The 27,653-nt window shown below is 34.6% G+C and overlaps 1 protein-coding gene and 1 long non-coding RNA gene across 2 annotated transcripts in view; one reads left to right on the top strand and one right to left on the bottom strand.

The window, feature by feature from the left end:
* Positions 1-6,973: 6,973 nt before the first annotated feature.
* The window catches only part of LOC140327233 (twist-related protein 2-like), a 36,320-nt gene continuing 15,640 nt past the window's right edge, over positions 6,974-27,653 (top strand). The window contains exon 1 of the mRNA XM_072406542.1: positions 6,974-7,734. Within this exon, the coding sequence (XP_072262643.1) occupies positions 7,207-7,695 (489 nt within the window). The 5' untranslated portion in view covers positions 6,974-7,206 and the 3' untranslated portion in view covers positions 7,696-7,734. The remainder of the gene's footprint in view (positions 7,735-27,653) is intronic.
* Positions 25,751-27,653, bottom strand: part of LOC140327245 (uncharacterized) — a 34,384-nt gene continuing 32,481 nt past the window's right edge. Inside the window, exon 3 of the long non-coding RNA XR_011920003.1 lies at positions 25,751-26,313. This is a non-coding gene — a long non-coding RNA (uncharacterized lncRNA). The remainder of the gene's footprint in view (positions 26,314-27,653) is intronic.

Here is a 27,653-nt window from a genome sequence, read left to right as displayed (position 1 = left end):
GCTAATTGTTCACATATGAGGGAGCTGAACCCTGTTCAGAGCAGTTTGTTGCATTAACCCTTTCACAGCCTAAGGCTGTAATGTCTTTATAGTTTGGTTTACCCTTTCGGTGCCAGGCAGCTTCCTTGTGGTAACACAGGTTCCCCAATAGTCCACAGGGGTCACCAAGATGGCAGGTTTTGCACAATTCAGATCTGCACAGGTTTTTCTATTAAAAATCATCAAGGTGTAGGACAGATGGAAGCTTGCAACGTTTAGTGCAATGTCTAACTATTATATGAAATGCTATAACACAATTACCATTTCCAACTGCAATTTCTAGTGTTAAAACTCTAAATATATGGCTAGTTTTTGTAAATGATCTTTTTGTGTTAAAAACTGTTACTTCAATTACTCACTTTTTTTAATTCTTATTTAACTATGCTTAAAAAGACAACATATATAATATAAATATATAAATAACAAAGCTTGACTCGGTGTCATTCCTCCTATTCGTAACATTTTTGCAATCATCCCTCAATCCCTCCCAACAATAATAATACCTGACCCAACCATTCAAATAGCTCTATTTAAGTATTTCTCTACCTGTAGAGGGTTAGGAAGACCTGCACATTTTTAAAGAACATTTCAATATTGATTTTGTTAATGAGTAATTTTCCTTCCAGTTGCCTGGGTATTAGTTCATGTATCAAAATAAAAATTCTATTTTGATTTGGCTCTCCAAGTTTACAGTTGAGAAAATAGTGAGTCAAGAACATACTGTTGTAATTCATTTTAGCAGCCCCATATTTCTAGATTTGATATGTATTTTCTAGAATTTCATTAAAATAGAAAATCAAAGCTTTGGTAGCCAGCATAAAAACAACAATACCAGTAGTAAATGAGTACTTGGAAGGATGCCTATTTATTTGTCATATGTTAAATTACACAGTATATAGAATTTACAGGGCAAATGTTGTATGTGAGCATATGCCTGCAAAATAAAACTAACACTAAACTGCTTAAACACAAGCAAACTTCACTTGTTCCTGGTATTTTATATCGGTCAGCAGGTCTACAATGAATGTAAATAAAGCCTCCTCACCTATCTGTAAAGTAAATATGTCCACAGAAAAACCTTTTGTACTGATAACTTTCTAACACTTCAGACTATTATAGATATATTGTATATACAGCACCTATATATTAAATAGTAATACGTTATTTGACTTATTGTCATTTTATTGAAGCTTGAAAAACAACAAACAGATAAATGTCAGTCGCTGCTGGGAAAGATTTTTTTTTTGGTGACTTTAAAATAATACTAAAAGTAAGAAGGGCGATGTATTTGGTAATTTTTAAAACAATAAGTAACAACAGGTCAATTATTATCGATTCTCCTTTACTTGGTTAATATGACTGAATACCTAAACTATAAATCAGCTACACCAAAACCTGACTACCCTAGACTGTATATTTATTTTAATATTCCTCAGAACAGGTGTAAAAAATAATTTTTATATTTCAGATTTCCATGTTTCATTTACGATTTTAAAGCTATTTAGAAGATAATATTTTTTCTAGCTCACAAAGAACAAAAATTGGACAACCACTGTATATTTTTTTATGAAACCTCTAATTTATGCATAACACACAATTACATAGATTTTACTATTTTTTGATACACATAATAAAGTTGAATGTAATAAAAAAAAACATATTTATAAAAATGCTTACATTTCACAGCGGGTGTGTTGTACCAGTAAGGGGTCGTTGTAAATATTATTAGCAGTAAATGTCCAGGTTTGTTTTCTGATAAACTAACAAAGAACAAGCAAGGTCTTTAAAATTAGATGCTATCAAATATACATAAATTTAAAGCTAGGAATGACTCAAATTTTGCTTGAAGATACACCCTTATTAAGTATCAGAATGAGGATTCAGCTTTATTGCCTTCCACATTTTTATGTCTTTATATCATTGTTTTAATATTAGCGCAGCAACCCATATCTCTTAGATTGTAAGCTCTTCAGGGCAGAGTCCTCTCCTCTTATGTAGTCCTCTTATGTCTGCCTGTCATTTGCAACCCCTATTTAATGTACAGCATTGCATAATTTGTTGGCGCTATTTAAATACTGTTTGATAATATTAATTATATATATATATGAATATATATATATATATATATATATATATATATATATATATAACAAAGAAAATGCTTGTTTTAGCTTTTGAGATTTTATAAATCTCATCAGTATAGTCATTTTTATTATTCTATTTTATTTTATGTTTAAATGATCCACCAGTCCATGAAATGCTCTATAGGTTGATGTATGTTCACTAAAACCAGTGTCTGTGATAACCAAGTGAACATATTCCCAATCAATTTAAATAAATTTTGTCTTCATTTTAATATTTAAAAAATTGATAAACCGACCTTTGTAGTAAATAGTTCTGTTGTAAAGAAAACACTTTAAATGACATAAGTATTCACTAAACACGGTTGATCATGTTTTATTCACCTGCAACAACCTGTGAATATAGGAATTTGGTGAATAGCTGAAAATGCACCTCGTAAATCAAAACCCCTATATACATACAGAGGTATATTCTGTCTGCATCAAATAAAAAAAGGCTCACAGGATCTTAAAAACATTCAAACCTATTTTGTGTGTGCAGACTAAACATTGGTTAATTATTCTAAATCTTTTGCAGTGTCAATGATCATTCTTTATCATGTTTTCAGACCCTTTTTAACCATAAAGCCCATTTGTATTGGAAATGCTGTAGAATGTAATATTTTCTTCAGTACAGAAGATGACTTGAGTGTTATAGAATGCCTGTATTAGTGAACATTTCTTCACCTTTCTAAACCACTATTATCCTAATGATTTAATGGACGTCTTTCCAAGATTTGTCTACAAGCCATAATAATCAATCTATCATGACAAAGTTACCTATTATTTATCATTTTTTGACAGTTAACTGGAGTAAAAAATGGTTCTTCTGATACAGAGACCAACTAAAAATGTTTTGTATTTTTGTTTTAATGTTTTATCACTGTGTAAAGATACACATAAAGATAGTTATACTTAGAGAGAAAAAAAGGGGGAACTCTTAAAAGCATGGCTCAACCTTAAGTGATATATGAGTTATAAAAAAGATGTTTTGCTTCATTTATTTGGGTCAAATATGGTTCCCCACTCAGTTCTGTCCCAGCATAGATTCTCATTCCTCCTGCTACAACAGAGGTACTTGTACTCTTCTTTTTCAATTCATCCACCTTAACAGGTGTGTAGACCAGGAAGGAGAGCTCTAAATTCTCACCACAGGAGCACTTGTGAGATACAAGAAACCCATACATGTTTAATTTTCCAATTACTACCAGGAACACAAACATGAGCTTAGGTTAGAATGATCCATTAAGAGGATGTAAATAAAAATATTTAGTATATATTGATACCGGTGGGTTGAAACATGTATTGCTTGTTATCTTGTCAGGACTCCAGAGGCCATTGGGTGCTAAGACTGTTTTGCAGAAGAGATACGGGTGTTCTTTAATCCTTTATATTTTTTAATACAGTGGGGGAAACCAATCTCAATTTCGCACCTTTTAACTAACTTTACTGCATGTTTGAGCTTTTAAAATGTATAATTTCCATTGAGCATACAATTTAGAAATGTGCCCCTAAAATGTCATATTTTTGAAATGTGGAGGTTAATTATGGGGTAGTAGTGTCAGCAGGTATTTTCCTTTTCTAAAAAAGTTTGGTTTTCAGGTGTCCTTTTGGCATTTTCATAAAAATGTCATGGTCTGTATAACAAGTCAGATAGTTTTTCATATAGTCTCCATGGTGCTGGAATGAAAAGGGAGAATATTGTAATATTCCCCTTAGAAGCCAACCAGCTTTACTAATACCTTTATCACTATTGCAAATAAAGAAAGGATTCTGATTGGTTGATTGGTTGCCAAGGATAAAAAAAATAATCAAGCCCTAAAAAAATTTGTTTTTTTGTTTTGTTTTAACTACCTGGGCGTTACACTGAGGTCTAGATTTCTGTTCCAAAAGCGTTACACTGTTTTTCATGAATTTTTTTTTTAAATTGTAGACCTGTAACTTACAGAAATATGTCCGAACAGGGTTCTAGTAGATATCATGAATATAAAAAATGTTTGAAACACACAATCATGTAAAAAAAAAAATTACTTTTAATAAAATTAAATAAAAGACACAAAAAATCAGCTTAAACAAGAAATACATAAATAAATAAATAAATGAAAAATACTGAAAATGCGATAATTCGGTATACTGTATAGTAATATATTTTTCTAAAACACCTCCCTAGTGTCCGTCACATACCTATAGACAAAACCACATAAATATATTTTCTATTATTTTGTATTGGATTGGATACAGGACTTTGTATTCAATCCAATACAAAATGAGAACAAAATTCAAACTCTCATTTTGTATTGGAAAAATACAAACTCCTGTATCCAATCCAATACAAAATGAGAGTTTGAATTTACCAATTACATACTTTGTATTTATTTTTAATTATTTTGTATTGGATTGGATACAGGAGTTTGTATTCAATCCAATACAAAATGTGTTTGAATGAGTTTCAGTTTGAATTTCCCGCACACGCGCCGACGTCATCACGTACAAAGGGAGAAGAAGCCGGCCGGCTTCTTCTTCCCGGAGAGGACACCCGACGCTGGAGGACGACGCTGGAACACGACCGATGGACGATCGCAGCGGGACCAGGTAAGTGATCGATAAACCCGAACTTTTCTCACTGTATTTTCATACAGTGAGAAAAGTTCGGGTTTATCGATAATTGTAACTTTTTGAAGCCCGTACCAAGGTCGGGCTTAACGGTCGGGTGGTTAAATTACAGCTTTGCTTGCTTTTTTTTGTTTCCATTCCATCCTTAATAAAAAAATGTTTGTTAACAAACATTACTTTTGCATAAATACATATAACTTAATAATAAACACCACAATTCCACACTTCCAAACAACACACCAAAAGTCTTTCCTGTGCTCCCCATCTCTACACTTTTTTAGGCCATACTTCTGGGTGCCTTTTCTTTCCAACTTGAGATTTTCCTCAGGGTCATCATCATTTACCTAATATACCTATTTCATAGGTAAGCTCAGCATTCCTTTACAGTACGTTTTATATCCTTTTCATAACCAAATGTGGACTTCTTATCAATAAAAGTTGTTGACACTTTCACAGCTGTTGACAATTCATAAAAACACCTTAACTCTTCCATTTAGATTGGCTTTTCGATCCTAACGTCCTGATCCCTGTCCTATACCAGTTAAAGTCATCCTATGCCAATAACACCAAAGGGGTTGCTAAGACCTTAATAATTAGGTCACTTTTTGATATACAAAGGTTGTTTGAAAATATACTGTTACCATTCAATGCTTTCTTCAAATAGATATTCAATTGCTATTTAGACACTATTATTCTGTAGATGTATTTTGTGACTTGAACTGTGGAAATGTACGTAGTACTTGAGGCAACAAAATGTAATCGTTAAATGCTCTCCATAGTCCAGTTTGTACAATTTTTCTCAACCATTCCCTGAGGAAGCTGGAATGGCATTGAGCAACAAGACCAGTTTTAACGCACTACTAACTCAATCTACCTTGTCCACCAATAAGACTCGGTTAAAGGTCTAGAGCAGGATTACTCTGATTAGCTCAGATTCTCTTGCCTGTACCACAGGTGTATGAATATTATACACTGTGATGCAGACAATACGCATATGAACCACCGCAATAACACCACCTGATATTTGATTGGGTATGTATTGTATATTTGTATATTAACAAAAAATGTCACATAAAAATAAAAAAATTGTAGAGGTCCAAGAGACCAATTTAGGCCTATGATGGAAAATAATAATATCTTAACAGTAGGCAGTTCATTATTTCTCAGATATGAACTTACATTATGTGCACACAGACTTTTAGCTTCTACTACATGTGCAGCTTCAACTGCCAAGCAAAGATATAAAGTGTTATTGTTAGTTTTTCCCTTTTGCCTGTTTTTTCTGGAACTACAACAGCTATATGTTTGCTATTCTGTTTAGACAAGATGATTCATCTTGATTTTTTTCAAATGGTTGTGTATCTTTGCAGCCTGTGTATGTGTATTTATATATATATTAGTGGAGTTTACAGCTGGCAGCAGCATCACAGCATGTCCGTTTCCCAGAAAGTTAAAGACTGGTCCAATGCAACATCAAAACACTACTGGCAGTCTCTTCTGATCAGGGGATTTCGGGACACAAATACTCTGCGTGTTTATGACATTAACCCGGGAAGGAAAGGGTTTTCCCATCATCTGGTTAAGATTTGCACTGGTACAATCTGTCACAACAGTGTCTGTTTACTGTGCTGCTCTTCCACACTATACACTCTCCCAAGTGAGGTAACCTCATCCTTTATGAAGATTTTCTTCTGCCTAGCAGCATTTGTTGATAGAGAAATTATGCGTTCTGAATGCATAGCCTGCACGGTGCAGCCTTTATATGTAAATGATGAAGTGTCTGAAAGATTTAAGGGGTAACAGTGATTCACTGGGAAAGGCCCCTGTACCCCCTCAGTGGCGCCTAAGGGGACTAATGCCGCCTTTATGTTACTTCTTGCTTGATGGGCAGTCTACTCCAGCCTTCCGTTCACTGTGCATCTGTGCCTGCAGGGCTTAAATCTGGAACCCATAATGTCCAGCAACGTTTATACTACCTTTCCATGATGGATTGGTTTTGACTGAAGGAAAGAAGAGAGGGAGGGGGGTGAAGAGTTATTTAGAATCACAAAGTTAGAGTGAAGTTATGGATCCCTCCCCCCAATTCATCGGCTTGGGCGATCCAATCAGAAGAAGCACAAGGCCAATTTCTTGTGAAATCCCTCCTTAACATCTAAAAATGAGGAGTGAAAGAAAAGAAGGAAGGATTGGAGCATTATTCGGGAAGCCTGTTAAGCTTAAGAGCACACACTCTGCCTAAATCTGCTGGGAGGTTCAACTGACTACCAGTTGTGCTGGCACACACACAGTGCTTTCTAGAATTATATCACCTAACTTGGTAGAGCCTGTTGCCTCCAACACCTTAAAAGGCCCTGGCACCAATAAGAGTGCTTTCCATAGCGGGCATCTGGGGGAGGATCACAAGTAGGGTTCAGCAGGGACGTCTTCATACAAGATGAAAGAAGAAGGAGCATGCCCCGACTCCCCTGAAGGCAGCCTGGTAACCAGTGAGGAAGAGGCTGAGCGCCAACAAAGAAAGGCCATACGTAAGCGCACAATACTGGTGGGCAAAGCTGGTGATGGGAGGGTGTCCCTATCACCACCATGTAAGCGCAGCAAAAGAAGTCCCCATTTAGAAACATTTGAGGATGTACAAACGCAGAGAATCATTGCCAATGTCAGAGAGCGGCAACGTACACAGTCCTTAAATGACGCTTTTGCAGAGCTGCGCAAGATCATCCCTACCTTGCCATCTGATAAACTCAGCAAGATACAGACCCTGAAGCTGGCTTCACGCTATATTGATTTCCTGTATCAAGTCTTGCAGAGTGATGAGTTGGACCACAAGATTGCAAGTTGTAACTACCTTGCCCATGAAAGACTTAGCTACGCCTTCTCTGTCTGGAGAATGGAAGGTGCCTGGTCCATGTCAACATCCCACTGAGCCAACAGTCGATGTCCTTTGTGCCTGCTGATCAAGAAGGTATGTGGGAAAGCAACAAGGCTTGGCAAACAGTTTTATATCTGTTATATGGTGTCTAAATTGTTTGAGAATATCCTACTCATCTGACATGCAAAGACTGAAAAACTGTGTTTAAAATGTTTAATTAAATACCATCTATGATGTATTATGACATTATATGTCCAAAGAATGCGGTGTTATGTAAAAACAGTGGAGGTAGGATGTGCACCATGTAGGTTTATACAATACCTTTAAAAACAGTGGTGAAAATCTCACTTCTTGCTATTATATTGTGTTTTCTTCCAAGTCTTGTCAGCATAACCATGAGGGGGTGATTCATAAACTTATACTATTCTCTAGCTGCAGACATCTAACACCCTTGTCCACACTTTATGGAAGCTTCTGAACAATATATCTTCATGTAGTTTTAAATTGTTTTACTAGTGTGCATTCTAAGTCTTCCAACAGTCAGTGCACGTGTCATTTATATCCCTGTCATTCAGACTGCTAAGCAAAAAAGGATGTTATACACTCCTGTTATAAATTAGACAACAGGCTTGGCTGACCTAGGCCACATTATCACTTTTCACGGCTAATCATGTCTCCTGGGTGGGAATGAGGTGCAAGCATTTCCTTCATTACATTATCCAGACTGATTAAACTGTACAGCCGGAAAAGTCTCAGCCACACTTCCTTACTTACAACAAGGTGCCCAGTACTAAACATAGCACAACACTTAGAGCCCAGTTAATGGGGTCTAACAGGGAAATTGCAGTCTGTAGTTTTACAATACAATATAACAGAAACAACATGCTAAAGATACATTTAAAAAAAGGTCCAAATTAAAAAAAAAACTCTTAGAAATCAAAGTTTGCAAATATGCTATTCATATTATAGTTTGAAAATAAGAAATTAAATTACAAGCTGTAAAGGACACATAATTATCCTATTGGGCAAAATGTTACACATGTTTCCTTTATAACTAAAATAGGTGTACTATGAAACACGTGTCACATGTAAAGATTACTGATTATTACAAACAATATGACATTAAAAATGTAATATTGGTTGGGAACATTTAAAGAAAAGACTACGTTGAAACCAGATACAGAAAATTAAGGAATGCAGTCCCAGACCTATAAACGAACCTATATAGGAATCCAAATGTATGTATTATGAAAACAACACATATACATAATAAAAATCTAAAATGTGCACAAGTTGACAGCACACTGTAAATAAAGAATACCCATGTAATGTTGTTGCCATTATCCATGTTTAGGTTAAGAGAAAAAAAAAAATAAAGATTATACATTAGGTAAAAAGGTTTATTAACATTTGCTGTTGTCATAAATTAGTTTTTTTTAACTAAGTTAGTAAAAATTTAGCAATAATTTTATTGTGTTCGGAAAGCTTTTCCCAACACCTAAAATAGTGTTGAGTGTTACACAGCAATAAGTACAACCTGAATCTGGGAATCACTCATCACCACGTATGTCTTTCAGTATTTAATTCAGGGCAATGAGAATACATTTTGTCATGTCAGGGACTGCTTAACAACTTTTCACAACTGTAAGGTCCACCTTACACCTTGCCATATTTGGTTTTCAAGCAAAAAAAAAAAAAAAAATTATGTGAATTTTTATTACCAACACAGAAATGTTATTAAAAACTAGGTTGTGGTAAATCTGAGCTGACAACTAACACATACTATGCTGTAGTTCACAGAGTTGAAAATCAATGACTAGGTTATGTTGATTTATGCCCATGCCTAGGGTATGCAGACCACCAGAGAAAATCCGTGCAGCTATGTGTGATGTTTATTTCTATACATTGTCTGTGTCCCACGGCTTATTTATCCTGCATTCATGAACTGTCCAAATGTTTCATATCAAACTTTTCAGCTGCCTTGCTATCATCTTTTAACAATAATCAAAGTAGTTTGCCTTGTCTATTTTGTGGTATAGACTTGTTTTTATAAATTTTGCCTTTGGATGTTGTAACATAAACAAACTTTTTAAACATTCCTTTACTGTAGAACACACAGGGGCTATGTGCATGACAAGGGTGTATTTTGCAGTGTGTGTATGTACCAGAAATTGAACTTGTACCTCTACATATGTTACTGTAATACAGTAAGCTTGCCTATTATATACACTCAGCCAGTAATAAAGTGTTTATAATCCTGGAAATCACATTAAGCATGTGGGAAAGACTGCCGGGTTAATAAAACTGCTTCCTTTATTCAATAAAGCAATACACAGAAGAGGCTAATATGTTGTAACCCACAGCAACCAGAATCAATGCCTGATTAATATGACCAAGGTAAACCTAACTGTCATTGGCTGTATGGGTCAGTGCACCTTGTACATCCTGCCTGGTCATTGCACTGCTTTAATAAGTTCACCAAGTGTATTTCAGGACATTCTAGACAAGCATTGTCATTATATGTGATTAATGAACAGTTGTGGTTATGGCAAAGAAATATCATGCTAGTCGATAACTAACCAAAGAAAGTTTTGATGTAAGAGCATATCCATTATATTTTATATATATATATATATATATATATATATATATATATATTTTTTTTTTTGCAAAGATCTGTTACGTGCTGTAGATTTAATGATAGGTACTGCTGTTCGTCACAACATAACGAGTGATAGGTTCTGTCATCGCAGGCATTTTCTGCTCATTTTTACTGCCTGTCTAATAGCTTTATTATGTTGCTGATTTTAAATTTGCTTATCATTTTCCACTGTTCGTTTTATTTTGAAAAGCTTTTCCCTGTCATGCAAAAGGCAAGCAAAAGAATTTTATATTATAATTCAGAAAAGTTTTGTGCAATATGTTACAATTTTTATTAGAAATATTTATAATATGTTGTTTATAATTACAAAATATGTATATGAATACAAAAAAACACTTTAAAAGTGCTTAAAAATAAACCTAATATAAAATTATTGTATTTTCTTAGTTCCAATGCATGATCATATATAAATTCTGCATCTTTAACATTTAAATGATCGACTTATCCTAATGAGAAGGGAAAGCAAACACACAGAACATTCTACTTGTTATATTTTGATATATGTCAATGTGAAAGCTTATCGTGTTAGGGCTGTAAGACATAATTAAGGTGATATATTAGCTCAAACTCACTGTGGGGAAGAAGTTTTATTAGACACATCCTTTTACAGACACAAATGTCAAAATCATGTTTGTTTAATTAACACTTGACCTTTCTGCTCCTGTTGGGACCTTTAGCAAATCGAAGAGCAATGGATACAAGCTGCCTTTTCTTTTCAGGAAACAGAAGGGCACAGCGCTAAAGAAAAGACATAAAACCTTGTTCAGAAAAAGAAAACTGTGAGAAACAAATGTTCAAAACTCTCAGGTAGATTAGATCCAGAACTCTGTAAATTAGGAATATTCACAAAACAGAACGTGACAAGTCTAAAAGGGAAAAATCGGCCAATCTTGTAAAGGCTTTATTTTCACATTGCTTTGGATTTACTTTAATTGAGATTTCACCTGAATCTAGTCGGGAGTGAAGTATAAAGCACTTAGTATATCACTTTGGGTGCTAGCAAGTAAACCTGGACCTATTTGATGCCACATCAGAAATATTTATTTCACAAAAGGAAATTACATTTATTTTATATTTCCCTTGAAGCAATAGATCAGGTCTAGAGTAGTGTAGAAATGTATATAACATATTGTTCATTATATTAAAATGGAGGATAATATGTTATCAAAACTGTATCATAAAATAATACAAGTAATAATATTAGTAGCAGTAACTGAAAGCAAACACCCCAAAATATTAGTGTGAACATAACTGCAAAAATATTAGTATTAATAACAAATTACAGGAGATGCCCATAAAAAGGAACAGTGGGTAATCATGATTCTATATAGTCCCTTAAAGGTTTATCAGTCCTTTTTCATATGTTGTTTCTAACAAAATAGAATATGTATCTTTTATGCTGTGGTTTCTTTAAACGTAGTTACACTGCCATTTATATAGAGACACACAGCAAGGATGTTTAATTATTTATTATCAAAAGCTGATCTGATATCATAAGAAGTTTACAATGTAAAATCTAAACAGTAGCTTGGTGATATGTTTTGACCCAATTACCAATACCAAAGAAAAAATAATGCACTACTTTTTAACTGTCTTTCAGTATATATGTGGAGAATACAAACTTGTTTCTTTTGTAATATAAAGAAATATAACAATTAAAAGCCAATATTAATCTTGAGCTGAATTGTTGCATCTGATATTTACAATTTATTAATGTTTTCAGGCATTTGGCCAACAGACAGAAAGCTGCAGTAGGCAACTAATAACAACTCATTTATTTACTCTTTTGAAATAGTCAAATCAGTGACAACTGTCAATAGTGCATTTTGCACATTATTGACTAGTAAGACCTTAGTTTAGGGAAATTATTAATGAACTCTAAATTGACATATCGTAAGTTTACAGGTTCTGGCAGTGAGCATTGGAAGGCTGACCGTGAAATAAAGCCTGCTATTAGGATTAGTGTTCTTGTTTTTGCTGATAAACACAGAGGAATAGAAAGTATTTAAGATGAATTCTCCTATAATCTCAAGTCTGGCTTGGATCCCCTGAAACTTCACCGGAGTTACTCTATGAAAATACAGTGAAGTATTGCTCCTTCTCCTGGGACACAACTATAGTTTCCAACATGCTGTGCAAAATGGTTTTATCTGAAATGAAAGTGTTTTGTTTTTGTAATAAAAGTCATTTATTACACAGTAATTCCTAATGGCCCCTATATATGTGTACTGGAGAATGTATTTCATCCTGAATCAGTAGAAATCCAGGTAGACTTCCTTAAGCTTGATGCCTGTACAAAATAATATAAGAGCTGCCACTGATGACCTCTCCTGAGAATAAGTGGTTCTGGCTTTCATGCTTGTCCAATGGCTTCTATAGTTTCTGAGAAATGAACCTGGAACATGTCAGGAATTCTTACTTAACGCTGACTTTTTTGCTTATTCTAGGTTAGTGATTCAGAAAATATTGATGTAGAACAGTCAGACAACTGGTATTTCTGGAAGACCAGCAATGGTAGCTCCATATTTCTCAGCACAGTAAATATGAAGGCCGCTCGGTAGCTGATGTAGTCACTTGAAAGTTTGAAGTCTTAAAGTGAAAATGGCTTATGAAGATAGTAATGTCTACATGTTTTGTTGTTTTCAATGGTTTAATATATACATTATACATTACTTTACTACAGCAAGACTAAGGAATAAATGTTGCCAGATATGTTTGCAAGCAATAATTATTATTGAATGTAAAAGGGTTAGTCTGTAAATTTAAGCAGTAAAATCTGTCACATTTCCTGGTTGTGTTCTCTTTGCAATAGACACTCAATTCTGCTTCATTTTCTATCATGTAAAATATTAAAGAATTGAATAGGGAGTATAGGACAAGAACCTTAAAGCAGAGATCTCACTAATGCAGTAACACAACACTTATACCACCATTGGGTGACAATAACCTGGGATAAATCAAACTAAAAATCTGCTAGTCGAGTGGACTGATCTCTAGAATTAAACGCCATCATGATATATTTATTACAGCTGTTTCAGTGGTATATACATTATTATTGAATGTTTGCTATAAACGTTACACCTAATATAGTCTTGTTTCTTTGGAAAGACCAATATCAGATATAGGGGTTTATTGGAGTGAATACATACTACCACATTTTATATATAGCTTTTAATAAAATTTACTAAATAAGGCTTATTGAAACTTTTATTCACTAATTTATCTTAATTAAACACATTTTCTATTCCTTTTCAATCAGTCCTATTATCTCTAAATGACATATAGCAAATGCATCAAAACACAAAACATAGGGCAAGTGTGATGCAACCTCAGTTTAATCTCCATCATATAAGTGCCATTAAAATTAATGGTAACTCTGGATATCTCACAATTCTTTATATGTAAATCCCACCCTACTGGATTGTTTACTGAGTATTGTATTGTATTCTATAATCTACTGCAATAGGAAATAAAACATTTGATATAATACAGGCAACAATGCTAAAATAACCATAAAATTATACTATGAACTGTAAAGGCTCAAATTAACATATTAAAAATGTACATAAAATAGAGAATATGTGACTTCGTTCCTATACACTGGTTGACTTTTTGGTTTGTGTGATAAAGATCCGCCTGTTGCTCATGGTCACTATGTCTGATTAAAGATAAGAAAATAGTTTGATTTTCTGGGGGTTAGCTCACATTTTTGCATTTTCCTGGGGTGAGACACATTTTTTTTACTTTAGGACATTGCAGGGAGAGTTCACTCAGAACTGCTGTATGTGAAGGTTGACTGTGATATTGGGTATTGGGAGGAAAGGGAAGGTGGTGGGGGGTCTGAAATATTCTGTGCATTGGGGACAGATTTATATAGCTGTGGTGTAGATGTGCTGCATTATGGATTTTAGGTGTGTTTTACGCTTGTTGCCACTGAACTGTAAATACTTGTTACTTGTTGCAAGCAGGCTTTTTTCACTACACCTTAAACCCATGGGTATCAATGGGTGATGAAGGCGCCCACAAACATTATTATTATTAATATTATTATTATTATTAATAATAATAATAATAATAATATTAATAATAAATAATATTCTTCTTCTTATTATTAATAATAATAATAATAATAATAATAATAAACAGGATTTATATAGCGACAACATATTACGCAGCACCTTACAATAAATAGGGGTTGCAAATGACAGATACAGACAGTGACACAGGAGGGGAGGACCCTACCCCGAAGAGCTTACAATCTAGGAACATTGCATTTAACAGCAGGTAACTTGCAGGTTTGTGAGCAATATGCTTCAGTCTATTGCTTTCCTCTACCTAAAAACCTTCTAAAAAATGCCTACTAAAATAATTAGGAAAAAAGCACATTCTCATTATTACATTTAAAATCATGCATGCATATAAAAAGTGCATAAAATAATGGAGGTTTGTTATTGCAGAATACAGGGCTGATTTGAACAGGCTGTCAATTACTGAATTGTAATGTTGGTGAATCTGTGCCAGCCTCAGGAATTCAGTCACGGGCCTGTTGTTTTTAAATGTTGCCTTTGAAGTCTTTGAAGGGAACACAAGATTACTACTAAGTGAAAACATTTCTTCAGTAAATCTTTCAGCATGCTGGAAAATGTCTCCCATTGGGGGCCAAAACTGAGCACAGACATTATATTCTGACACTGGCAAAACCTACATTTTGTAGGTTATTATATTACATAGTATTATTAGGGTATTATATTACACAGTATTATGTGTTATTATATTACATAGTATGAATTAAAAAAGAAAGATTTCTGTGCTCTGCACATAGCAGGATTAAGTCTACAATGACACCCCTTGTCTTTCTTTCCAAATTTCACATTTGCACTAACAATGATCTCATTTAGAGAAGAAGGACAATCACATAGTAGCTGTCTGCAGGGCTAAGCCGACTCATTGTCATATTAATTGCCATCTTGTGTTTTATACAAACTCACAACATGAAGACTGACAAAACAAACAAGCATTCCCCTTTCTCCCCATCAGAACGTGTAGAGAGGCCACTACCCTGCCAACTTCAAAGAAAGGCCCAATCTTCTCCTATCGTGGGGCGGCGATCTGCACACTATGTGAACCAACATAAGAATATCAACTACAGATGTGGCCATGATTTCCTGATAAACTTTGCACATAAGATGAGATGAAATTTACTTGCGAAGAAGAAACTTGAAGAAAGATCATTTTCAGAGTAATGAATTACAATTTCCGTATTTGATTGGTTTATCTAACTGCAGACACACGTTATGTCAACTTTGTACATCACAGCTGAATGTGACAGCAATGAACTGACAAGTTCATTACCCATATCCGTGTTGTACTTTGGGCTTCACATTTAGTGGTGTCACTTTCACAAAAGTAAACATCTTAACTAGATTATGTAAATTAAATTATATATATCATACTTATGTGGTGTGTGCTGCAGTGCCCAGACCTACAACGGAAGTCTACAGCACCATCCAAGGAACACTGAAGCCATTGTTTGTTTCTCTGATGAACTTATTAAAATATTACCCTAGGAGATCAGCAAAGAGGAAGAGAACATTTCTCTGCAAACACCACATCCTATTCTGTGTAAAGCTACTCTATTATGTTGGAAATTAGCGGTGTACTATAAAAAGCGATTTCTGGGAAGACACGGAAATGTTCCATTTGCCAGGAACTCTTATAGTAGTAACGTGGTGGTATCCTCACTAAACAAAAAGAAATCCTTTATGATGGAAGGGCTTCATTTACTAAAGTGTCTGAGAACTCTCATTTAGCTTATTGAGTATGGTAGTGTACGTTTTCTTTAAACATCCAAATATCCAAGCATATATAATTTTTTCAAATGATTGAATATTCAAAGTGAACACAACTTTACCAGATTTTACAAAGTTATGTCAATATTAATATTACCAAAAGTATACTCCTTTAGTAAATCACCTCAAAAGTCTAGGACTTGGAATTAATTCAGAATCCACACAGGGAGAGCTGAAATGAGGGAGACACTCAACTCTGTTCAGAAGTTCAAATGTTTTAAATTCTCTCGTGTATAAAAGTCAACCAGAATCCTCTAGGACTTAAGCAACCACTCTTCCCAATGAGTAATAGAAGATGGATTCTAAAAAGTTGATATTATTAATAATCTTAATAATAAACAGGACTTATAGAGCACCAACATATTACGCAGCGCTGTACATTAAATAGGGGGTGCAAATGACAGACAGATACAGACTGTGACACAGGAAGAGAGGACCCTGCTCAGAAGAGCTTACAATCTAAGAGGTATGGGTTGTTGCAATAATAGAGTAATTCCTAGCTTTAATGTTATATATATTTGATACCATCTCATTACCTTGCTTGTTCTGTGTTAGTTTATCAGAAAAGAAACCTTGACATCTATTGCTATTAGATTTACAATGACCCCTTACCGATACAATGCACTCGCTATTGTGAAATGTAAGCATAATTTTTCAAATTACCATTATTCCAAGTTTTATTTTTTTTTTAAATGAGCATCTGTGAACAAGCACTGCAGGTATAAAATCTGCTACTAGGAAACATGTTCAAACAGAACACTTAGAAAAAGGAAAATAAAAAATACATATTAATAAAATAAAACATTTATAGTATCTTTTTGGTAAAAATACCATAACCGCAGAAACCTTCAGCCTTTACAGTTCACTGCATGGAGCATTGAGATGTATCAAGTTCAAGCAAATTATGTTTGGCCAACATGAGTTTAAAGATTTCAAATAAATGAATGATTTAGAAGGTCTGTAACTACTGCCTTTTTTTCTGAAAATGCCATTTTCCATAATGTTGTCCTGAACCCTTTCTAAATTACTGACCCAAAACATAATTTGCAGATGAGAAAGGTCAGAAAATAATCATTGGTGTGTATCTGAATAAATGTGCTTGGTCAGGGACAGTTGAAAGCAATGGGTCAGTATGACAGCCTGAACACTAGCATATTCCGAACCAGAGATCTGTAATACCACTCTAATAATTATTATTTAGTTTATTATTATTTAAAATTAACAGGATTTATATAGCGCCAACATATTACGCAGCGCTGTACATTGAATAGGGGTTGCAAATGACAGACTAATACAGACAGTGACACAGGAGGAGGAGAGGACCCTGCTCTGACTACCGTCATGCTGCTTTCAACCTAGATAAATGGTTGATTTAGCAAAATAATATAATCTGATCACCAAGCATTGTATATGTTCCCTTTACAAAAGTAACTGTTAGTGCATAACATGAATCTGTGTTTACTGTGAATACCCAATGCAAGGGAAACTCAAAGAACAAGTTTTGTTCTGAGGGGGTAAACAATTTTGATGCTATTTAAATTGGCCAAGATTTGGATTTAACATACTTAGATAAGATTTTAGGTCTCTCTTGGAAACAATTACACAGCACAATATTTAGTCATGTCTGTATGCAAATTATGACATATAGTAAATCTTTTATATTACAGAACCTGGGTATGACCTCACAAGTTCCACTGCTAGAATTTTTTTTTTAAAAAGTGCAATTGCACCTGAAATAAATATGAAGCATTCCTGCAAATTTAAAAGACAAACTTAAGAAACTCGAAAAGATTGACAATGACCTAAAAAGACATAAAAATGGCAAGGAGATAACACATGGACTATATACTATCATACTTTTTGTAGGTCTTCTTATTTATATATCTCAGCAAAACTAATTCTATTATGATTGTAGACATTGCAGCATAAATTGATAATGACTTCTTATCAAAGTGTCATTCAATTTGACTGTTTTAGTGGACAGAGACCTTATAGAAACACTATCTTCTGCATTCAAAAAATGCCAAAAATAGCCAAAGCATTTCTAGCTGCCACTAGCAACAAATATAAATCATTTTTTATTATTTATTATGAAACACAGAAATGACTGTTGAGAGGTTAATTGATTTCTATGCAAAATAATAAATTTCGTTTCTAGCACACCTTTCATACATAGGTGTTTATACTCTGTTTAATTTAGCAACATAAAATAAATTGGGACTTTTGTGTACTTGGTCTTTATGCTGTTATATACCATAAGCAAGTCAAATATTTTTATATATTTATATATTGTTCAGTAAATCAACTCCACTTTTTATCAATTAACACACTGAGTATTCCTAGCAAAACAAACTTTTTTTTGCCACGTTAGCTAGTTCTTTGAAAATGAACTTAAATTTCCCCTAAATAGAATGCTCTGTGTATATATATATATATATATATATATATATATATATATATATAGCATTCTATATGGTGCAATTTTATGTGCAAAGAGCTTAAACCAGGATAAAACTAGCAAAGCACAGTTTCATTAAAATTTGTAGCACGTCATGTTTTTATTGAATATGTGGTAAATGTAGGAATAATATAGAATGAATATATGGTTCTAATATACATGAATATACAGTGCCCCTCTATAATAACAAGTGTACCTTGATAAAGTCTCCAGCATCTGGAAAACATGTTCTGTAAGCCAACCATCTCCATTTGGACCTAAACTGTGAAATGTCTAAAGACATACCCAGGTGCCACTTCAGGACATATGTTTACAGTTTTAGTTCTTTTATGTGATATAAACCCAGCTTTCCTTTTAACTTGCACATTTTACATACTCTTGCTGGATTTTAATAGCCTTCTGAAGGTAGAAGTCTTGCATGCTTTGCTATGTCTTTGAAGCTGTATGACATACGCATAAAGAAAGAGCCCTCAAGGCAGAGGGGATGGGAACTTCCAAAGGTTATACACACATCATAGACAAGTCCTTAACTTAGAACAAATACCGGTTTGTACAGATAAAATAGACTAAGATAGATATATATATATATATATATATATATATACACACATTTTTTATTTTATTGCCCCACTTGCTGCGTATGATGCACTTTCCAGGAAAATGTGTATTATCTAGGGTTCATGGAAAATTAACTCTGCACAGAATATACAACTTTCAGATTTGAACTTTTACACATATCAGAAAAAGGTGAAAGCTTTTAAACATATAACACATATTTTTTCAGATCAATCAAAAGATTTAGGTCAAAATATTTGCATGTAACCACTGGTTACCCTTAATGCAAAGGTTATTGTAGGAGATGAGTAAAATTTCTACTGAATTGGTCACAAATTAGTAAGTACAGCATATGCTTGACTGACTTCTGGATAATGACATACATGAAAAGCCAGGGGAACAAAAAGAAAACTGACAGTCTTCAATTAATAGCATATTAAAGTGGAACTAAAGTTCCATTTTCAAAATTTGCAATCAGGAAGGGGTTTATTGCCAGAAAGAGACAGGTGATGTCCCTTCTACAATAAAACATACCTGCCTGATCGCTTTCCTAAATTGTCAAAAATTGCTGAATTACACATGAGGCGCACCCTGTGGCAGGTGTTCAGGAGTTACAACATCCCAGCCAATTAAATTGGCCGAAGGTCGAATCAAGGAAGGGAAGAAGGAAGAAGATTACGGTGCACGGAATGGGGACAGGTGAGCATATTTTTTTTTTTAAATTGCGATTGGGAAGGTTTTGCTTTTCACAATGTTGATGTGTCATAAAGCAGCTATGGTCACAGTGGCACTATATTTAGTGTAATATATTAACAACGGGTCTGCTTTACTGCTGCCAAGATCATTAGCCTTTTAGCACCTTTTCACTACTTTTCTTTTCTATCTAGCCACATATATACTTAAAACCCGAAATAAATAGCAAGGCACAGTTTGTAGCTTAGACTAGTGACAATGATGGGTGCTGGAGGGACTTATCACCAAGGACCAGTGCTAAAGATGCCCATAAAGAGCGGCAATGGAGTAAAGGGAAGATAAGTATGTGGAACTGGAGGGGTAGAAGTAACATTGCCTTGAGCCTTCATGGACAAAGTACATGTTCACTTTAAATATGAACAAAATATATATGTAAGAACAAGCTAAATATATTCCTCTTTTACGACACTATGTCTGCTTGTAAAAACTTAGGGCACTGTAGGGCTTTATTAGGTTTGTGCAACACACTGATCTGTTTGGACAAAATACCATTTAAGTATTTCTTTTTGCGGGACGCATGCCAAAGTAGTTTCATGGTGCTTTACATTAATGTTCTAATTTATTAAAAGTGTTAGATAGCTTGCCAGGCTGTCAATCTCAGGCAATGCTGTGGGGTAACCTTCAGATTTACTAAATGTGGGTGTTATAAGCACAAATGTCCACAAGTACTGTGCATCCATCCCTTTGTACCCTGAAAACCAAACCCCAGGTGTGCAATTGGTTTTTTTAAAAGTAAAATTCATTCTACAACTTTAAAATAGAATGCTAAGTTTTTTTTTCTAATTCTTGTATTATTAAACTAATTATTAAGTCATTATAGTTAGCCAATACTGATTATATATTATTTTAAATAACTGACTTGGATTCTAACTGTTTGCTTCACTGATCTCAGTGGAACTGGTGTGGAACGTATATGTTTAGCATTTTTTTGTGGTACTTGACTTTCTATCCAAGAGGCTCAACAGAAAGTATAAAGAAATCTCTAAATTGAGGGTAGTTATCTCTCTTTCTCCTCTTCTTATTCCTAGAGTACGTGTTCCACTGGAAGAGTTCCCATATCTCTTGTTTTGGGGACAACTTGTATGAATACTAATTAATTTACCAGCATATAAACTTCATTACTAATACTGTCTAGATGACCCAGGATTCATATCAATTTACTAGGCAGACCTAAAAATGATCATACCTTTATTTTCCTAATAAAGGGAGTCTGTCAGGCCCAAAATATGGGAGTTGTCAGTTGTCTTTTTACCATTTATGAAACAGTGGTCACAATGGGCTAGATTGCAGTGCTTTGTTTCCAGCAGGCTAATATTTTCCTGCACAGATATGAAAAGGATATACCATTAGTATCCCCATCTTGAAGGTAGTAATATAAATAGAAGTAAATGGGAGGAAGCATCCTCATCACGGCTCTGGAATCTTTGCCTTTAACAAGTCCAACACTTCTGGCTAGCTCCCTTAAAGTTTAAAGAGCTTCTAAACAAATTGTATTCCACTTGAAAATCCAGTAGAATAAGTTGTTTGTAACTAATACTATAAAGAAACACACAACACAGCAAGAGTTAACTGCACTGCTACATTACACTGACACTAGTAAAGCTTAGCTTAGATTTATGCACACTTGCTCATGAATTCATCTTGTCCCATGGGATCTGGCTTTTCAAAGGACAACAAAAATACGCACAGTATTTTCTCAGATCGTTATTGTTTTTTAAATTACTTTTAAGAAGCGGTTTTGCCAGAAAAATCTGAAGTTTTGCCCAAAATAATTTAGCGTGCAAGCAGATATGCCAAGTGCACACATGGGAACTCCAGTAATATGTTAAGAACGCAGATCTGAATCCATCCAAAAACCTAAGCTGTTTCCTGAGTTGTTGGTAGGGTAGGTCAAATATGACTCACCTCAGAAATTGTCAATATGTGTGACTAAAATGCTTAAAAGTCTCTAAGAAGCTCTAGACATACTGCAAATTTAAAATGATGTAGTGTTTATTTAGAAGCCAAGGCCTCGCAGGAAAATGAAGTCAAAACTCGGCTTTAGCAAGTAAAGCCTATATTCGGACAAAATCTAAAATTCTCTAAGCTTTCCTTTCTACTTCTCTTTAACCCATCTCACTGGATCTAAGTATTTAATACCTTGTGAAACCACAGTCCCGGTCTCTTAACAGTGCCACTTACTCTCTGGGGAATGCTATGCCACCACTGCATTGGCACCCACACCAGTCCCTGGCTTTACTTCCTTTGTGATGTAATCACTGTGGGTTTCTGATCCAATAAAAAAATAAACAAAAAAAGAACCTTTCACTTACAGCCATTAATAGGTGTTCACAACCATGACTACCTCCAATCCAACACTAGATTAGCATGACACGTGCTAGGGATGTTTTACCCCAGAACTAGCATCTCCACCAGGAACCAGGCAGTGTCAGGATTCAATATAAAGGCAATTGCATTGATTGTGGGTATTATTCTCTACATTCCAGGTTCTTTTGCTTTACATGAAAAACTGTAAAAATTCGTTTTTTAAATATTTTTTTTTTTTTGGCTGCCATTACAAAAACAAGTTTTTTTCGTTATTTATTTCGTTTAGTTATTTTCCAAACAAAAACAAAATGACACAGTTCAGAGTGTAGTTTGCGATAGTATCCAAAATTGTTTCAATATACTGTAGTTACAATCAACAGATTACAGGAAAACTAAGGTATGTTGAAAAATATATTTATTGTCCATGTAGGGCAACAGGTTCTGTTTAATTTAGTCCTTCACCTAGCAGCACATACTTACCTTCCTTAAACTACCACGTTGCTCCTTTTAGTCTCTAGGAGTAAAAGGATTGGCTCATCTCTGTCACATGTTGGAAATAATTTTGGCCCTATACTTTACTTAACTCCACTGGCTTATATCAATATTATTGTCTGATTTAATTATTATCATATAGAGATCTGTAGATTTTATTTAGTGTACATTGGCACCCCTGCTGAATTAGTTTAGAAAATTACCACAAAGAAACTATTTTGTTTGCATAATTTGACAAATGTCTAGACCTGCACCAATATTTTTACCTCTGTTCTCCATTGACCTTAACATATATGTTTTAGAAGCTAAGCAGGCATGTTTAGAGGGGAATAGTCTGGTAGACAAGTCTCTGGATGGTTTGATCATGACTACATAACCATTGACAATTTTGTCAACTTTTTTAATTCCTAAGATAAATTTCTGATAAAAACAATTGTTGCTAAGGGAAATTCAGACTTGACCAATTGTAAAAGATTTTTTGGGGGTTTCTGATGAATGTGAATAGACTAAACATATTATTAATATCGATTGAACATACGCTGTATTCTGTGTGCAAACAATCAAATACACCTTACAAGATATCTGGTTGCTTTCTATCTGGGAAAAGCGTTTAGAGAGGCAGAATGTTTTATGAATGTTTGAAGTGCTTTGGCACCTGTTACTGGTATAAAGATCAGATTGGTTGAGTACAAAAGTGATCTGCTTGGGTGTATAAGGCCCTTAGCCATGCTGCCTTTGTGTTTAAGTGGGACCTAGGACAGCTAGAGCATACTAAGGGAAAAGAGCCCAAGAAACTGAACACATATATATTAGAACTGTTAAAGTCAGGGGACATAGTAAATGTTTTTATTTTTTTTTATTATTGCATTTGGCATTCGCTATATGGCCTTAAAGAAAACAAAAGTTTTGCTAGACAGCAGATATAAATAGGAAGGTTACAGATAAATTGAGAGCAAAAAAGTAGACCAACCTCACTGTATTCAGGTTTACTATAGCTGGACTATCTGACCTTGCTTATATATATATATATTTTATTTTCCCATTTACCCAATCTGGTCTACATAAAAAAATATTATCACATGGGAAAAATCATTTTCCTGATCTTTTAATTTGTTGTAGTAAATATTTTAGCCCCCTTTATAGGGCCAAAATCTTTTTTTAAAGAAAAGCAAACAAAAAACTTTATGCCACATGGATTATTTTCCTCTGATTACAGTCAGGACACATACAAAGTTGATTCCTATGCTGAGCTCCTATGCGGACAAAAATGTGCCAAATTTTTTTCTCTTAAAGAGGATCTGTAGTCTTGAACATTTTTTTATATTTTAGTTTTTGGTATTACCATGAAAAATTTACTTTATGTGACCAACTTTATCATTATGTATTCATATTCTGCAGTCCTTGCCCCAATAATAGTCTTTAGTTTTTACATACATTATATCAGGGCAGCCTTTTTGATCCTTTTATCTCAACAATATTGAATAATAGCTACAAATAGTGACCATAAGACCTAGGTTGCCTTTTTTATTTGTTTATGGCAAGAGCAAAGTCACAATAAACAGTGAAACTGCTTTGTAAAGAAAAAGTTAGACATTTGTACAATAAATCAAAAATATTATGTTTAATGACCCAAATACAACAAAGTGCAATTTAATGTTTTTTTTTTAATTTGCACATCATTACGATTTGCATTGCCTTGGCAATGGTATTACACAATAACACACATACATAAGTAAGGGTAAAGATGTTAGTATTCTGTCCCACATCTCCAAATCATGCAAAAAATGTAAGAGAAGAAATAAATGCAAATATGTTTATATTCATTTAAAGGTGCTGTGAAGGCAAAATAAAAAAATAGATTAGTAAGAGCTAAATTTAAGTGATTGAAATCTACAGTCAGCCTCTTGCACACAGCTCATGTTAACTGTGTGCACGCAACATAAAGTGTCTAACCCACCACCATGCATGCTGCACGCTATTTGGCAGGACAGCGCATTGATCCTCACAGTGTGACTGCAGGTATTTATTTACCCATGTGTATTACAATGGATAGGCAGGGATAAAGAATACTAAACAAGAGGTTGTCCTTAAACCAAGCCTAACGCCCAATCTTTTGCCTAAAGCTCACAATACTCACAATAAGCTCCTAATGGCACATTTTATAATAAGAGATAGGCGTTTACCCCTTTTTCTCCAATTGCCTGTGTTATGGTTTCTGCGTTTCTGCATAATTTCCTAATTCTTTGCTCATGGTTGTTTTAGATTTCTTTCTGTTCTTTTTGTGTTCTTGTTCTCAAATAAAATAAAAAAAAATTGCTATGTATTCTTTAGTTTGAGTAAAAAGTTGCACTCCTCATTTCTGGCCATGTGTGCTTTGGAAAAAAATCTATTTTGTTTTTAAAAATCTATACAATCTAACAGAATTAAAAATATATATATATGCTGCCAAACATTGCAAATGTTACAAATTTAGGAATACTTTTGCAAATGTAAGCTTGGTGTACACCAAATACTTTATTTTATGTCCCTCCAATGACTCGCAGTGCATTGATATTTCCTAAAATCCATATAGTATGTTCAAAAATGATTTTATGGTCTGACTATATTTTTAAATGTCTCAAAATAGAGAGCAACAATTTGGAAATGGGAAATTTAATGGAATCCCAAGGATAGTTCTATCTTTTATCTTCTATTATACTGACTAAAGCACTGAATGCTTAGAAATGTTTTTAAACTTTAGTTATTATACACTTGGAAAAATCCTTTGAAAATGGCTATTCATAGGTGGCCACTGACAGTTCCAAATAAATATGTTCCCGTTCCCCTTGTATTTTTAAATATTTAAACACTATAAAAAGAACTCTACTTACTGATATTAATGGCTAAGATACCTCATCCTTGCTCTACATTCTAACTCTTTTATTCATATGAAATCCCAGGGAACTGTTAAGCATACCCAGACATTTTATTTTTCAGTCTTTTAAAAGCCATGTCAATTAAATTCAACATTTTCCATTGTTATACAGCCAAGACTGGAAGTGCGGAGAGGTTCAAACTACAACCTAAACTAAAAATGTTACTTTACATAAAAGGGTAGGCAATCCTTTTATATAAAGTAAAAATGTACCTTCTTTAGCAAAGTGAAAAAGACAGAATGGGAATGCTGAGCCTCACGGGATGCAATGATATTGTATTATTTTTCCCCATCTACGTCACCCGATCTTGCACTTGCACAATGTTAGATGGGATGACGTAGGCAGAAGGTGAAAGGGCACTCTGCGCTGACGTAGGCAGAAGGTGAAAGGGGTCCTCCGTGCTGGGATGAAGGAGGATACCAGGAGGACACGGGACCCAATGCAGGAAACCTCCGGAGGGATCAATGAATCTGCAAAGGTAAAGGTGAGTGATTTTTTTTTGTTTACTTCCGCTTTAAGTGCCACACTCCAGTGCACAGTACCTTATTTAGGCAGAAGGTGAAAAGGGCACTCTGCGCTGACGTAGGCAGAAGGTGAAAGGGGTCCTCCGTGCTGGGATGAAGGAGGATACCAGGAGGACACGGGACCCAATGCAGGAAACCTCCGGAGGGATCAATGAATCTGCAAAGGTAAAGGTGAGTGATTTTTTTTTGTTTACTTCCGCTTTAAGTGCCACACTCCAGTGCACAGTACCTTATTTTCTACAACCATATATAATATGCAAAACGGTGGTCTTATGAATATCCTTTTTAATTTATCCTTAGTGGACCTGTCAGTATGTTTGAATAAATTCTACACATCACAGTATTCAGCAACAGTTTAATTTTTTAGCAAAGCTTCACTTTTTATCACCATAAAGCAATTTTTTGATCACTAGTTCAGTGATTTTGCATATGCTGAGATGATGTCTTCTGCATGCACTTTCCCAGTTTTTTTATTCCCTAGCAAATAGACTGTGATTCTGTAACTTGTCCAAAAGTTACAAGGTGAGAGCTTATAGCAGGGGCTAATCTGTGTGTGAAAAAAAGCAGAAGAACTAGAAGCAAATGTGGTACAATTGTTCTGTAGAGAAAAGCCATTGAAACCATTGTCAGGGGAATAATGTGACCCGTGTGAATAGTAATACATGCCTTATGTATTACCATTCAATACATTGATGTATAATGAATCAGGCTTCACTTACTATGAGCATATACAATGGATGTCAGGTTTTTTTTTTTAAAGAAACAGTTCACATACATTTTTAGATTTACTAGCTCTGTGAGATGAACTGGTAATCATACAAAGTGCAAGGAAAACAGATATTAGCAGCCTGAAGGGAGCAGACTACTAAAAGACTATTTCTGGTTGCTTATTATCAACAATCTGACTTGTTCTGCTATTGCTATTGTTGTTCTTGCTATATGCCTATATACAGCTGTTAATACATAGTTCATTTTTATGATTATTGTTTCTAAGGCTGCATACACACTTACAATAATTGTCGTTGGAAGGGATCTTTCAAGATCTTTTCCGACTGCAGGATGCATGAACGAGTGCTGTACATACATGGAGACGGGAGAGGGAGAACGATGGAGCGGCACACTGCTGTATGGATCCGCCAGGATGGTCATTCAGATGATGGACGATGGTCGCGGTACACACGTCCGATTCTCGTCCAATATCATCCCTGAGCCAATTATCGGACAACCATTGCAAGTGTGTACGTAGCCTGAGGGAATGAGTGGGGGTGGCAGTGAGCAGTACAGTACCACTCACTTCTACTCACTGTCAAGTCTGTAGACTCTTTAAGAACCAGTGCTGAAGTGCGAGTGTAAGTGGCTAGCAAAGAACCAGCCACTGGGAGTTGTGGGGGATTGCCTGATCTCGAAGCAGGTCTAAAACTGGCCTTAAAATTCAGATAGTCACAATCCCGGCAACATTTGTTTCTCTCACTATAGTGCAAGCAAGCACTTTGATGT

This window comes from Pyxicephalus adspersus, chromosome 1 (genome assembly GCF_032062135.1).
Source record: "Pyxicephalus adspersus chromosome 1, UCB_Pads_2.0, whole genome shotgun sequence".
Lineage (NCBI taxonomy): Eukaryota > Metazoa > Chordata > Amphibia > Anura > Pyxicephalidae > Pyxicephalus > Pyxicephalus adspersus.
Note: the sequence above shows the minus strand (reverse complement) of the source record. Positions and strands in the feature narration are given on the sequence as shown.